Source organism: Triticum aestivum, chromosome 1B, assembly GCF_018294505.1.
Source record: "Triticum aestivum cultivar Chinese Spring chromosome 1B, IWGSC CS RefSeq v2.1, whole genome shotgun sequence".
Lineage (NCBI taxonomy): Eukaryota > Viridiplantae > Streptophyta > Magnoliopsida > Poales > Poaceae > Triticum > Triticum aestivum.
In genome coordinates this window covers 9,349,677-9,363,273 of record NC_057795.1, presented here as the reverse complement: position 1 = coordinate 9,363,273, position 13,597 = coordinate 9,349,677, and the positions used below count along the sequence as shown (strand labels likewise).

General features: G+C 48.6%; 1 protein-coding gene across 2 annotated transcripts; it reads left to right on the top strand.

Annotated features, from left to right (window-relative positions):
- The first annotated feature begins 225 nt into the window (after positions 1-225).
- On the top strand, positions 226-6,621 carry LOC123103297 (zinc finger CCCH domain-containing protein 43). 2 transcript variants are annotated; one of them, XM_044524829.1, is made up of 5 exons: positions 226-1,240; positions 3,919-4,014; positions 4,192-4,467; positions 5,570-5,890; positions 5,965-6,621. In XM_044524829.1, exons 1-5 carry the CDS (start codon positions 353-355, stop codon positions 6,529-6,531), a joined length of 2,148 nt encoding a protein of 715 aa, XP_044380764.1. In that variant the 5' UTR covers positions 226-352; the 3' UTR covers positions 6,532-6,621. The 2 variants fall into 2 exon arrangements, with proteins under 2 accessions (XP_044380764.1, XP_044380765.1); XM_044524830.1 differs by having other exon boundaries at positions 233-1,240; positions 5,570-5,857.
- Positions 6,622-13,597: the final 6,976 nt, after the last annotated feature.

The window sequence follows — 13,597 nt, the reverse complement described above, 5'->3', positions numbered from 1 at the left end:
TGTGTGTGTGTGTGTGTGTGTGTGTGTGTGTGTGTGTGTGTGATGAATGCTCGCTCTTCCTTTCCGCCTCTGAATTTCTACTTGTCATGTTCACCAGCATCACAAAGTGAGTATGTTCACTAGCGAAGCAGCAATAATGCAAAAAGCTAAAGAAGTTCCTCTGTGTTAAGGAAGTGTGTCAAAAGAAATTGTTCGTACGGTTTCGTTTCTTTCCCTTTGTCTTGGCCTGTGGGGTCTTCTTTCCTTGTGTCTACTTTTTTCAGGCCAATGCTCCGCGACCTCGACCCCATAAGCAACACAGAGAGAGTTTGTTGGTGTGTCATCATTCTTTCTCCTCTCAATCAACGCTCCGATGGGCAACTCCGGCGAGATCAAGCAGCTAGAGCCGGAGTACCCGCGCCGGCCCGGCCAGCCCGACTCCTTCTGCTACGTCAAGTTCGGGAGCCGCAGGTTCAGTTCGGAGACTGGCGAGCTCAAACAGCTGGAACCGGAGTGCCCGCGGCGGCCGGGTGATCCGGACTGCCCGATGGGTGACTCCGCTGGTTCTGCCACACCGTCCTCCTCGATGAATCTCGCCAACTCGAAGGCTGGCGAGATCAAACAGCTGCAGCCGGAGTACCCGCGGTGGCCCGGCCAGCCCGACCGCTTCTACTACCTCAAGTTCGGGAGCTGCACGTCCAATTCGGAGGTCGGCGAGATCAAGCAGCTGGCGCCGGAGTACCAGCCGCGGCCCAGCGAGCCGGACTGCACGATTGGCGCCTCTTCGATCGCCTCCTCGTCCGTCGCTTCTGCCACACCGCCCTCCTTGCTGAATCTTGCCAATTCGGAGACCGGCCAGATCAAGCACCAGGAGTACCCGGGGCGGCCCGGCGAGGCCGACTGCCCGATGAGCGACTCCTCCTCCTTGTCGTCTGTAAGCATCACCACTTCTCCTTCATCAGAAAACAAAAGAAAAGTAATGAAGAAAATCATCACCGCTCCGACGGGTGACCTCTCCTCCGATGGCTCTTCCGCACCGCCGCCCGATTCGGAGACCGGCGAGAAGCAGCCGGAGCCGGGGTACCCGCTGCGGCCTGGGAAGAGCGACTGCTCGTACTACGTCAAGTTCGGAAGCTGCCGGTACGGGATGAATTGCTGGTTCAATCATCCTCTCTACATGCATGGTAGCCGTGTGCTTCAGCGGGATAATTGGGTTGGAAGGAACAGCAGCCGAGCATCTAACTCATCCGAGTACAACCAGGTGCGTTCTCTCTCTGCCTCGTTGATGTCCCTGTTAGCTATCAGCATCATGTGTTCATGACCTCTCATCTGTTATTATTATTTATTCATTTAGTCCCTTGATAGTGATCAAAACGCTCTTATATTTATTTACGGATGTACTCCCTCCGTTCCTAAATATTACCTCTTTTCCGAAATGTAAGTCGTCGGGGGAGTACAGTTTACACTCCTACAACGACTTATATTTCGGAACGGAGGGAGTATAAGTCTTTTAGATATTCCACTACAGAGACTACATTCGGATGTATATAGTCACCTTTTAGAGTATAGGTTCACTCATTTTGCTTTGTATGTAGTCTATAGTGGAAATCTGTTAAAAGACTTATATCTAGGAACGGAGGGAGTAGTACGTTCGATGAATATTCATAAGCATATCAATCAGTAGGGGCCGGCGGAGCATGCATGAGAAAATGTGACCCTGCTGCACCACTTTAAAGGGATGCCAAAATTAAACCAAAATAGTGTAATAAAGTGTACTGAGTTGTAGTGCGTACAACATCATTTTGTCCTTTGGGGTTATTTTATTTCTTTCAAGAAGACACTTGTCTCCCCGCAAAAAAAGAAGACACTTGTCTATAGTGTACTGTATTTATATTTAACAATGACACATGAATATCTGCACGATCAACTAGATAAGTATAAAATCCATAAGACTACCCTAACCTATTCATTTTTTTGCATACTACACGTTGGGTCATAGGTCCGAAAAAGAAGAGGTAATTAAATATCCACATATACAATTTAAGGAGTACTCCCTCCTCCTGAAAAAAATATAAGAACGTTTAGATCACCACAATTAGTGATATATTTCTTTCTGGAGGGAGTACTCCTTAGTGATCTAAAGACTCTTATATTTCTTTCAGGAGGGAATACTTCAATTGGATTTGTACCCCTAAAAGAAGTTTTTTCTTAGCTGAATATAAAAGCAGCTTTGATGGACATAAGTTAACTTAACATGTATATGGAACAAATCATCAAAAGTTTACTCACCCTTTATTTTTTTAGAATGACCTTTTTCTGATGGGATTTTAGAATGACCTTTGGCATGAGACTTCCAGTAATGCGTCGACATGGGCCGAAGGCAACTGGTGGGTTGTCAGTTGCTGGACGGACCGATTTACGGGACCGCTACGTCGCGTCGCCCCTAGGGCGACTCGGGGGAAATTAGGGATCGCCGCCCAGCCACCCCTTCAGCCCCCCTTCCCTCCTCGCAGCCACCGGAGACGGCCGCCGAGAAAGCCCGCGTGAGCGCCGGGGAAGGTGGCGGCGGGCATCTCGGCGCTCAGATCGATCTTGTCGGCCTGGGACCAGATTGCATCTGAGGCCTGCGGTACCGGGGGGGGGGGGGGGCTACCGGCGAGGCGGCGGCGTCTGGCCGCTGGCAACGTTGGCCAGTGTACTTGGCCGCGCGGGCAATGGGTTGTTGGTAGAGTTCGGTTGCGGCGCGGTGCTCTATTGCATCAGATCTGGAGGTTCCCCTCTGTTCTGCTACCTCTCTCGACGTCTCTGTGGCTTGCGTCTGCTGGCTCCGGTGTTGGTGAGCCCAAGTGGTGTACTTGTGGTCCGGGGAAAACCTTGGCCGGTCTGGCTAGCCCGGCGGCAGCAACGCCCAAGGGTGCCGCTCTCCTTCATGAAGGCGCAGCTAAGGTCACAAACTACCCATCATGATCCCCTGCCCGGGTGAAACCTTCAATCCTCTTCCGATCTGGCGACGGTGGCGCTGTTCGAGTAGTGACCTTCCTGGAGGAGTCGTCAGGGGCCTTAGGGCTCGGTTCGGAGTGCAGAGGAACTGCAGGCGGAGGGGATGGGACCAGTGCCAGCAGGTAGTGTTTGCGAAGGAGGAGTGGTGTGGCATCTGGCACGTCGACAACGGCGGGTCTCAGCGGCATGGAGCAGCAGGGTCTCGCCGCTGGGTGTGTGATGATGGCGAGGGCGGGATGGTGGGGTTGTCTAGCATCATGGTGGCGTCGACGGCAACTAGGCCAGGCAAGATTGATGCGTCAGTACAACTCTGAAGATGGATCAGGGGCAGTTGGTGGTGGCGGCCTCTGAGATGGCGCCGAACCGGTGTGTGCCCCATACCCGGCAAGTGGCTTTGTTGGGGCCTCCGTTCTTATATGTTAGGCTTTGTTGCGAGGTCTGTTTTGTATTAGACTCGGACTATCAGCATCCCTTTATCAATTGGATAGGAGTAGCGACAGATGTTGCCAAGACGGTGGCTTCAGACTTACTGATGTATCACTTTGTAAGGTCTTTGTGAATAATTAATAAAGTGGCTGCATGCATCACCCAGATGCAGAGGCCGGGGGTCTTCCTCCTTGTGAAAAAAACAAAAATTGTCCGTACGCAACTAAGCCTACGTGGTTTCCTTTGAGGCCTCAATCGCATTGCAGCCCGGCACACGACTGTTGGGGCTACCTCACGGGCCTTCATCAGTTTGCTGATGACCACATGGACTAGGGTGATTCAATAGGCCCATATGATTCTAAGCACTACTCGCAAATTGTTTGCGCCATGATATATGTGCATCTTTTGGACTCCATCCCTGTCAGCTGGTAGAACTGGACCAAATTGTTACCTTAAAAAGTGATGTATTATGTTGTTTAGAAAAATCTTGCTTTTAATACAAACACTTTTCAGTATATTTTCGACAAAGCATGCACCTACAACCGCCATGAAGGAAAAACCAAAGTCAAGCAAGTGAAGCTGAATTTCCTTGGGCTTCCACTTCGTCCAGTAAGTCTTTCTGCAATTCTGAGTTCCTGTTGTCGAGTTCCTTGTCCACCGAAGTTTTGTCGGTCTAATCATTTCTTGGTTTTCTTTTATATACCCTTTCCTTGCACTGTAAATATATAATGCTTTTAACACTCCTATTTTGCATAAATTACCCTTTTGGGGGGTGAAATCCTACAGGGTACAAAACTATGTTCGTACTATATGAATCGCGGAACCTGCAAATTTGGCACCAGCTGTAAGTTTCACCATCCAGATCCAATATCAGAAGACGCGATTTGGAATGCTTCGCAGCATACTACTCAAGGATCATATCAAATGAACCTTTCAACAAAGCATGTCCAACGAGCACTGAATGGGCATTCTGTTCCCTTAGTTACATCACCAACTATTGGAACATCGGAAATTATTCTAACTCAAGGAGTCAATACATGTCCAGAATGGAGTGAATATCAGGTATACAATATGGGATTATTCATTTCTATGTTGTCTGATTTTTTCATAAATCTCAGTCATATTTCTTAACCTTTGGATCAATATCATACCATCACCATTCCCATCCCATTCCATTTATGGAATTAATCTATGTAAGATAGAATTTGAGGAATTGATCAACCCTGATAAAAAATAGAAAGATAAAAATAAATAATACTTAGAAATAATTATTGGAAAGGTTGAGCCCTGATTTTAAACTGAAAATACTAAAAAGTGTAGTACTCCCTCAGATCGATATTACCTATCGCAGCTTTAGTACAAGTCTGTATTAAAGTTATACTAAAGTTGTGACAAGTAATATGAATCGGTGGGAGTAACATTTTTCTTAAATTGCATATTTCTCTGGATTGCAAATTTTAGTCTTTATACTGTGCAATCTTAGATGACTAAGATTCACAAAAAATATCAGGTGGCCAAGAATTAGCAAAACTGAAACAATATTTGATATTCAAAACATTTTGTTCTGCTTCTTGGAAATTGGATTCTTATTATTGTTCGAAGTGATTGAGATTTTGCTACAATGATATTAGCCCCAAAAGAAGGCACAATTACATATTATATTTCTATGGAAATTTTTGATTTTTTTTTTGGGGGGGGGGGGGGGGGTAGGTAGACATACATTCAACCTAACATGTACCAAATTTCCAATTTAAATTCAATGTACTTAAGGCGGAGAAAAAATGGCAATTCTTACTCCAAAAATAATTCATTGACATTTTCTTGTACTAGCCCTGCAATATTTATTGTTCCTCTGCCTTATTACAAGTGGACCGTACAAATAGGTGTGTCGGTGAAACCGCTCTCATAAGTTATTTATTGTAGAAAATACTAACCTGCCCCCCTTCATATCCTAACACAAATACATAGAGAACAGCAAATAAAAACTCATAGTACACATGGATGGTTCTGATTTGCTCAATTATCTCCTTCATTTCTCTCTAGATTAAGCATCATCAATCTTACAGTAGTGTTACATATTCCACTTATAGGATCCACAAGTTAGCAAGTGATATATAAGAGCTTCGCGTTTAGTTTGTAACTATATGAAATTGTGTAATTGTAGATGGATGAAAACAGGCAAGGAAAATCAGATTGGGATCCTTTCACTACTAAAGTTTTTTGTGATATTTGTACCGATGAGGTTTTATCTGGCAATCGACCAACCGACCATTTGAATGGTATTGGGTATAAGAACTTATGCGCCAAGTTCAATGAAAAAACAAAAAAAGGCTACAATCACAAGCAATTTGAAAGTAAGTGGGAGTCATTGAAGAAAGACTACCAGACATGGAAGGCATTGATGGAGACTGAAGATGATCTAGGGCAGGGTACTAAAATGAATACAATATCTGTAAGTCTAGAATGGCGTGCAAAAAAGATGGAGGTATAACTTACATTTCATTTACGGATGTATGTCTGTTTTTACTCAAACATATTATCCTTTCATATTTTATTCAGGAAATCCCAGATTGCGGAAAGTTCTGTTTTGCGCCACTCGAGAATGTTAATCTTCTAAATATAATGTTCGAGGATATGGTAGATTTACGTCCAACAGCACCTGAAGCTAATTTGGCAGTCAATACAACTATCAGAAGTGAGCAAGGTGCTGGTGATGGAAATGATGTAGGCATCATTGATAAGTATGTTAATGAGCAATCTAAAGAGGCAATGCTACAACAATCTTATGAAAAAGAACCCAACTTGATGAAAGTCAAGACAAATTATGTGCACGCAGGACTCAATGATCGTGTTAACTTTGATGGAAATCTGAACCCAAGCAATTTGGCAGCGCCTATGAGGATCAATCGAGTAGGAAGCAATATTTCTGATATCATGGAGTTGGTTGTAGGTGCTGGAGCTGAGGAGGGCAGTGACGAACATTTCATTGCTACTCAATTATTTATTAGACCTGAACATCGAGAAATGTTTCTTACCCTAAAGACCCCTCGAGGAAGACTTGGGTGGCTTAAAAAGATGTGCCACCTGAAGGATCCTACTTCATGTGTAGCTGATGTTTTTCTCTAAAACTAATTTGAGTTGTTGTTATCATGAGACCAATTAAAGTAATGTACTAATTTAATGATATTTTATTTTAAGAACTTGCTTTTTGAGATACCTTCTAATCCCACTTTTGATTTCGTGTGAATGCATTGAGCTCTTACTGTGATTCATCATATCAAGTGGCCCTTCGATCTTGAAGGGGACCTGCTGCAGCCATCAAAATCTCTACTGTATCCTTCCGCACAGTGGCAGAGCTAGCTTTTCACATCAGGGTGGTCCGCCCCCAAACTTTTTTAAAGAAATATGACATGTGAACGTTCTAACTAGTTCTCAATATCACATAGAAATAGATCCATATGGTCTTACAAACTTCTCAATTAAGACTAGGTTTTGCATTAAGAAACCTACATAGTAGATACTACATTGACCATAGACATACCTTGAGAAGTTCAAAAAGACCATGTTTCCATCCTACGCTTTTCAATTGTGATGAAGGTATCCATTATATCATCTTCATTCACCTAGGATAAAGCATCCCTGTTGTTGCCACCGGTAGAATAAATACAAATTTTAGAAGCAAGTACACCAATGATGAACTATATGTCCCCCTGTTTGCACAAGCTTAACCGAGAGATCAACAAGATTTCCAAGGCCTCGAAATTTCTCATCTTTCTCATGTCATCTATATGGTCATCAAGTTGTAGTTCAAGGTGTATCGAGTCAGCACTTGAAAAATCTTTGGGATAAAACTCAACAAGTCTTCGTACCTTGCGTGCATCAAAAGGAACAAATGATTTGAAGGGATTCAGTACCAATGTTAAAAGCAATACAAATTTTAGAATAAAGTTTGCATACCTTTTGTGCATCAAAAGCAGCAAATGAGTTGGCAGGATTCAAAGCAGACATCCAAGATAACAACTCCATATTGATCTCATCAAACCAATTTTCAAGCTCTTGACTAATTTGATCAATGACTCCAAGAAAATCTTCTCTTCCAAAGTGATCTCCGGCCCTCTTCATTTTACAACAAATCTGCAAGAAAACGACTTTATATCAATAAAGCTAATTGAAGCTTAATTGATTTGCAGAATTATGTACATATTCTTCATGTAGTGGATAGCATAGTTCATAAAAGCAAACCGTAAATCAGAAATTTGTGTATTTCGGTACCTTAAATCAGGCAGGGTATTCTGGTTTTGGCCAGATTTGCAGCAGGGGCGCCAGAAGTCCCGGCAGCCGGCTAGCGGCAGGGGAACAGCCGCGCGTTGGAGCAGGGCCGCACGCAAGGAGGCGTCGGCTGGACCCGAGGACCGGGCGGGCGGGAGGGAGCTTCCTGGACAATGATGGGGGCGCGAACGGCAGCGAGGAACGGTGAGTCGACTGCCGGCTTGGGGTCGGGATCAGGCGGCATTGCAAGAATGCGAGAGCGTCGGGACGACGACGACGACTGGGTCTGAGCAGCTGGCTGCGTTCGTACTGGACTCATGGGTGTGCTTATTGGGCTGGGTTTTTTTCTGACCCAATTAAAATCTATAAGTATATAGGCCATCTCAAAATCCCGTCTGTACGTCCGCCAATGCTTCCGCAAGACCGCACCTTAATATATCTCCAATGTATCTATTTTCTCAAACACTTTTGCTATTTTTCAATCTCTAATTTGCATGATGACAATGAAACTAACCTGGACTGATGCTATTTTCGGTAGAACTATCATGGCGTTGTTTTTGCGCATATAAAAAATTGCTCGACATTGGACGGGGATTTCTGGAGAATATTTGTGGAACATATAATTTTTGGAGCGAAGATAGTCAAGAGGGGCCGCCAGGTGGCCACACGGTCTGGTGGCCTGGCCACCCCCCCTACCCTAGGGCGTGTCACCTGGATGTGTGGAGCCCCTGGCCACCCCCATCCGATGTCGGCACCACCTTCACCTCTGGCCGCTAGGAGCGCTAGAACAGAAGACCAACCAACTTGATCCATGCAGAGGATGGGGAAGGAAATGTCGTAGACCGAGGGAGGAGAGTCACCATCGCCTGATTTGGCCGAAACCGGCTACCGTCGTGCTGCACATGAGCACCCAGGATGTCGCCACTCTGACACGGCCTACCCATGTTGTCGGCAGTAGCACCTGCCGCCGTGTCGTAGATCCCTTCATCATCCCAGCGCCACTGCTCAACCGGTCATCCTAGTGTCGCTGCTCAACCGTCCCTCCAAGTGCTGCCGCTCAACCAACCATCCCACGCCAGCCGCTGGTGTTGAGCGGAGGTGGAGGGGGGACGGAGGGTGGATCGATGACGAGTTAGGGTTCCCCCTTGTCACTTGTGGGAGGGAAAAGAGGAAAGGGTCCAGTTGGAGGAATTATGGACCCTAAATAAAAATAAACACCACCATTCGGTTTTCTTTTGCAAAAGCCCATCATCATTGTGCTAACAATTTGCGAAAAATGTTCGTTGGATGATTAGAGCCGTTTAGTGCTAAATCTGACGGATGGGTCCCATCGTAAGGTGCCACATGGCCGGGGGAAATGGACGGCAGAGACAGATAGAGATACGACAAGCAAATCTACACGATGAAGAACAAAAACAAGCAGGAGACACAAGATTTAACATGGAAAATCCCTCCAACACGAAGGAAAAAAACACGGGCGCCAGCCAACAAATCTTCACTATATCGAGGGAGTTAGACACTCCGGGGATTTACAACTGATCAACTCATCCCATGAGGCGCCTTACAAAGGACATATATAACACAGGGCCCAAGCCTACCAGCGACAGGCCTCGCTCCGCTCGCTCGTCAGAAGTTAGCCTTTATCTTCTTTTTTTGAAAGATCAAGTATCGTTGGCATTCAGTGATAATAGCAGAGAGCAACAAAAACAACAAGTTGGTAAAGGTCCTAGGACCAGGAGACCCGAAGATCAAAGAAAACAAAAAACAGTGGCTGTAAAAGCTACAACACAACACCCCATACAATCCATAAAAGACAAAGCAGCTCCGACTCCGAAGGTGAACTATGAAGAAACTACGCAAGGTTGGCATCACGGAGGATCACCGAACGAACCACCTGTCACACGTCATCGTATACCGCTGGGGCCACGCCATCGTGGCTTCGACCTCATAGCAACAAGACAGTCGAGGCAACCCATGTACACGCCGGAGAAGAAGAGCCGACTACTACGACCAAAACCATGCCTCTGACATTGCTCGCCACCGTCATCGTTGCCATAGAAGCCACCGTGCACGTCCCGTTCTAGGAAGCACTAGAGGGATCAATGTCTTCAAGACGACGCCCTAAAGAGGGGAACGACGTTGAAGACGATGCCACCACTCGAACCCACAGCATGATCTAGGCTTTCACCCGAAGAACTTGATCCGGCAGTAGAGTTTGTTAAGATTCCCGACGACGCCTCCAAGGAGGATAGCAACGCCCACAGACGCCGTCGCCGCCGGCCTGTCAACACCGGCCGGACTTTCGCCCGGTGAAGCCACTCGCACACAGCAGGCTGAGGTCGACCCGTACCTCCGCTGGACCGCGCACCCCCACACAACGAGCACACCACCGCTGTGTAGGGCCACCAGCTAGCCTTCTCGACGATAGGCTTGCAGAGACCAGTTCGGGTCCTACACCCCGCATCCATCAAGCGGCATTCGGGCACCACCAGCAGCCGGTAGTGCCCCTCCTGGGCCACCATCCACATACGACATGCCAGCTCCAACCCACCGTCGGAAACCACGCACAGATGCCCAGCGCACCACTCCCACCATGGTGACCTCCTGCAGAACCGCCACCGCCGCCTGCGCTTGCGAACCGTCCACGGTCACCATGCACCGCTCCGCGCAAAATCTGCGCGGCCTGTAGCCTTCCAGCCCCGCACGCCACATAAACACCAAATCCCGCATGTTCCAGAGCTCCATGCGCCCAAGTCCGTACCTGACCAGAGTGGCCACAGCAGCACGAGTCCGATGCCACGAGGGCCGCTACCCCAGTCCGACGGCCGCCCGCCCAGCAGATCCGGGTGCAAGGGTCCCAAATCAGCCGCTCTGGCGGAGGAGAGGTGCTCCGGACCACCGGCTCAACCCACGCGATGACCGACGCGCCAGCCACGGGAATGACCGCACCTAGAGGAAGAATCCCCACCGCCGCCGCTGCCACACGGGCTTTGCCCGGCAGCGGCGAGCAGGGAAGACGGCAGTCGGCGGTGACTAGTTCGCCACCTGTGTCGCTCGTGCGGAGCGACGCAGGGTCTTTATACAAGAAGTTCTTAGCCTTTATCTTTAATCATAGCATAACTGAGACTAGTGTTAAACGACCAGTCAACCTCTCATCTGCCTCCTTGGTATTTTCCCAAAACACGCAACAGGCGCACCAGGATCGCAGGCCGGTGCATGCCCTAGGCCACCCTCCTCCCCGGCAGCCACCGCCCAGCGCACCACAACCATCTTGGCACGCGCCTCCCCGAGCTTGCGCCACTCGTGTTGCTATTGCTGCCACATATAACCGCTGCCCCAAGGGTACCTACTGCTGCTACTCGCTACCGCTGCTTGTGCTCGCCGTACGTCCAACCTCAACGGCTCCCTCGGGGAGACCTCGGTCCTGCTCTCGCCGTCCTCAGGGAGCACCGGCGCACACCGTAAACGTATCCGCCCTCCGGGGCGGCGCGGCGTCGACCTCCCGATGCGGCGCTCCTCCCCACAGGGCAGCCGGTGGCAAGCCCTTCTGGCAGGAGGCACTATGCTCTTAGAGCAACTCTAGCAGATCCCGCAAAAGGCCCCGACACACAAAATAACTGCCAAAATGCGGGTCGGCACGGAAAATCCCGCCAGAATAGACCACGCACCCGTGTCCGGCCCGCAACATTTTATCCGGGGCGCAGCAAAATATCTGCCCCGACCTCTATTTTCACGGGGTGGGAGCACGACCCGAGCTCGGCCCCTATGTGCAGCGAGATTTGGCGGGAGGGACATTTCCACGTGGCTGTTCCGCTCCTCCCACCCTCCACCACCATTGCTCCCGCCACCTCCCTCTATGTTGCATCTTCCTCGGCAGTCCTTCACCGCCATGGATGACACCTTGTTGTCCCCCGTCACCGTCAAGGTCGCGCATGCTACATCCCCTCGGGAGGATCTCTTCGCCGCCCATGTTGGCCCCGATGTCGCCCAAGTCGCCACAACATCTGTCCGCAAGCGGCAGGGCAACGTGGTCGTGCAGGGCGGGAATCCAGCTGCCCCCATCGGGAAGGCCCGCGCTCCAGGCGCCAACGTCGATGCGCGATCCCGGCCGGCGGCAGAGAAGGTTGGCAAGGTCTCGGGCATGAAGCGAAGGAAGATTCCAGCTACAAAGAGGCCGGCTCCGTCATCCACTCCCTCCGCGCCGGAAAGAGGTTCCCCGGCGATCCCGCTCAACGGTGTTGCTCCCACCGCAAGCAAGGTGTTCGACGAAATGGCCGGAAGGTATGCCTCTTCGGCCATGAAAATTTTCTTTTGCTTTGCCGATAGCTCGTGACATGTTGTCATTCACTATAGCGGTGGTTCGAACAATGCAACTGCCGAGTTCGTGAACTTGTTGGACACTAACGCCGTTGACATCGATGAGGCTCCATTCGCCGCATTTGATTACAATGAAATGGAGGGTGGCCTGGATGATCATGGGGGTGAAGAAGAATTGGAGGAGATCGATGAGATGGCGTATGAGCAATCGCAAGCAAGAAGTGGAAAAAGCCAAAGATCGAAGAACTACACGATCTTGGAAAATCAAATCTTGATCAAGGCATGGAGTGCGGTGTCTCTTGATGCATGCACTGGTACTTCTCAAACCATCAAGAGGTATTGGCAAAGGATCGAAGATCAATACTTCCGCATGATGGCAAAGTATCCCAATAGGACTCCACGCGCCTTTCGTCGCTCCAAGGGCGTTGGGACGTAATCAAGCCCATTTGCAGCCGTTGGGCAGCTTGCTTGGAGCAAGTACGCAATGCACATCCAAGTGGAACCGTGGAGTCCGACTATGTGAGTTCATTTTACCTTTGTTCAAGTTGTGCACATCATATTGCATCCTATAAAAATGATTGCTCATATGAAATGTTTGCATCGTTCTAGTTGTGTAGGACAAAATTGCCCAACAAAGATACAAAGACATGGAAACTTCGGAAGGCAGATTCTTCAAACTAGAGCATTGTTGGGACTTGCTCAAGAATTCTGAGAAGTGGAAGTTGATTGAGAAAGAATCCCCACCAAAGAGAGGTTCACTTACAAACATGGATGAAGATGAGGATCGGATGATGATGGCCCAAGAAACTTGAACAAGCCTGATGGCGACAAGAAGACTAAGGAGAAAATGAAGAGAGAGCACGAAGCGTCGAGCTTGAGGGAGAAGATTGATGCCATGGTGCAATCAAATGATTGATGTTATTGAAGACGTTGGAGATCAAGAATGAGTTGGCCGAGAAAAAGGCACGGGAGAAGCAAGAGAAGTGGCAATTGCTCAAGGAAGAGGGGCTGCGCAAAGTGGCCATTGAGGAAAGAAGAGTACGTGCCGCTGAGAACAAAGCCATGTCCATGTTGCTTGCCGAAGAAAACAAGATCATGACAATGAACCGCAATGGCATGAACGACCTCACCAAAGAATGGCATGATATGACAAGAAGAAAAATCTTGAAGAAGAGAATAGTTGCATCGGCCAGTGTGTTACACTGCCAGAGGTGGATTCGGTGCGGGGTTTGGACCCAATGTCGCCGATGCGTTCAGTGCACCAGCCGATGATTTCGGTGCGGGAGTTGGAACAAGCGCCGAAGGTGGATTCGCTGGTTCCGATGATCTCCATGGACTCGATGGGGCGGAGTGTAGATCGACCAACATGATGCTGAGTGTGGTCGTCACTTTTGCAAGTTCTATTGCGTTTGTCCTACCAAAACTATGTTTTTATTTGCGCGCGAACTATGTTTTAGCGTTTGAATTTGAACTCATTTGTCGGAGTCACTGTGAAATTCGCTTATTGGGGTTTTTTGTTTGCGGGTCGACGCGGCGGTGCCCGAGCAGACCCCGCGTAGCCGACCCATAAAAAAGCATATTCACCGAATACACGCTTTTCCGCAAA

What these genes read in the sequence shown, in the direction of transcription:
- LOC123103297 (XM_044524829.1), top strand. Translation starts at nt 353, where the DNA reads ATGGGCAACTCCGGCGAGATCAAGCAGCTAGAGCCGGAGTACCCGCGC. An exon ending in ACTCATCCGAGTACAACCAG is followed by an intron (nt 1,241 to 3,918) that starts GTGCGTTCTCTC and finishes AACACTTTTCAG; the next exon opens with TATATTTTCGACAAAGCATG. An exon ending in CAGAATGGAGTGAATATCAG is followed by an intron (nt 4,468 to 5,569) that starts GTATACAATATG and finishes GTGTAATTGTAG; the next exon opens with ATGGATGAAAACAGGCAAGG.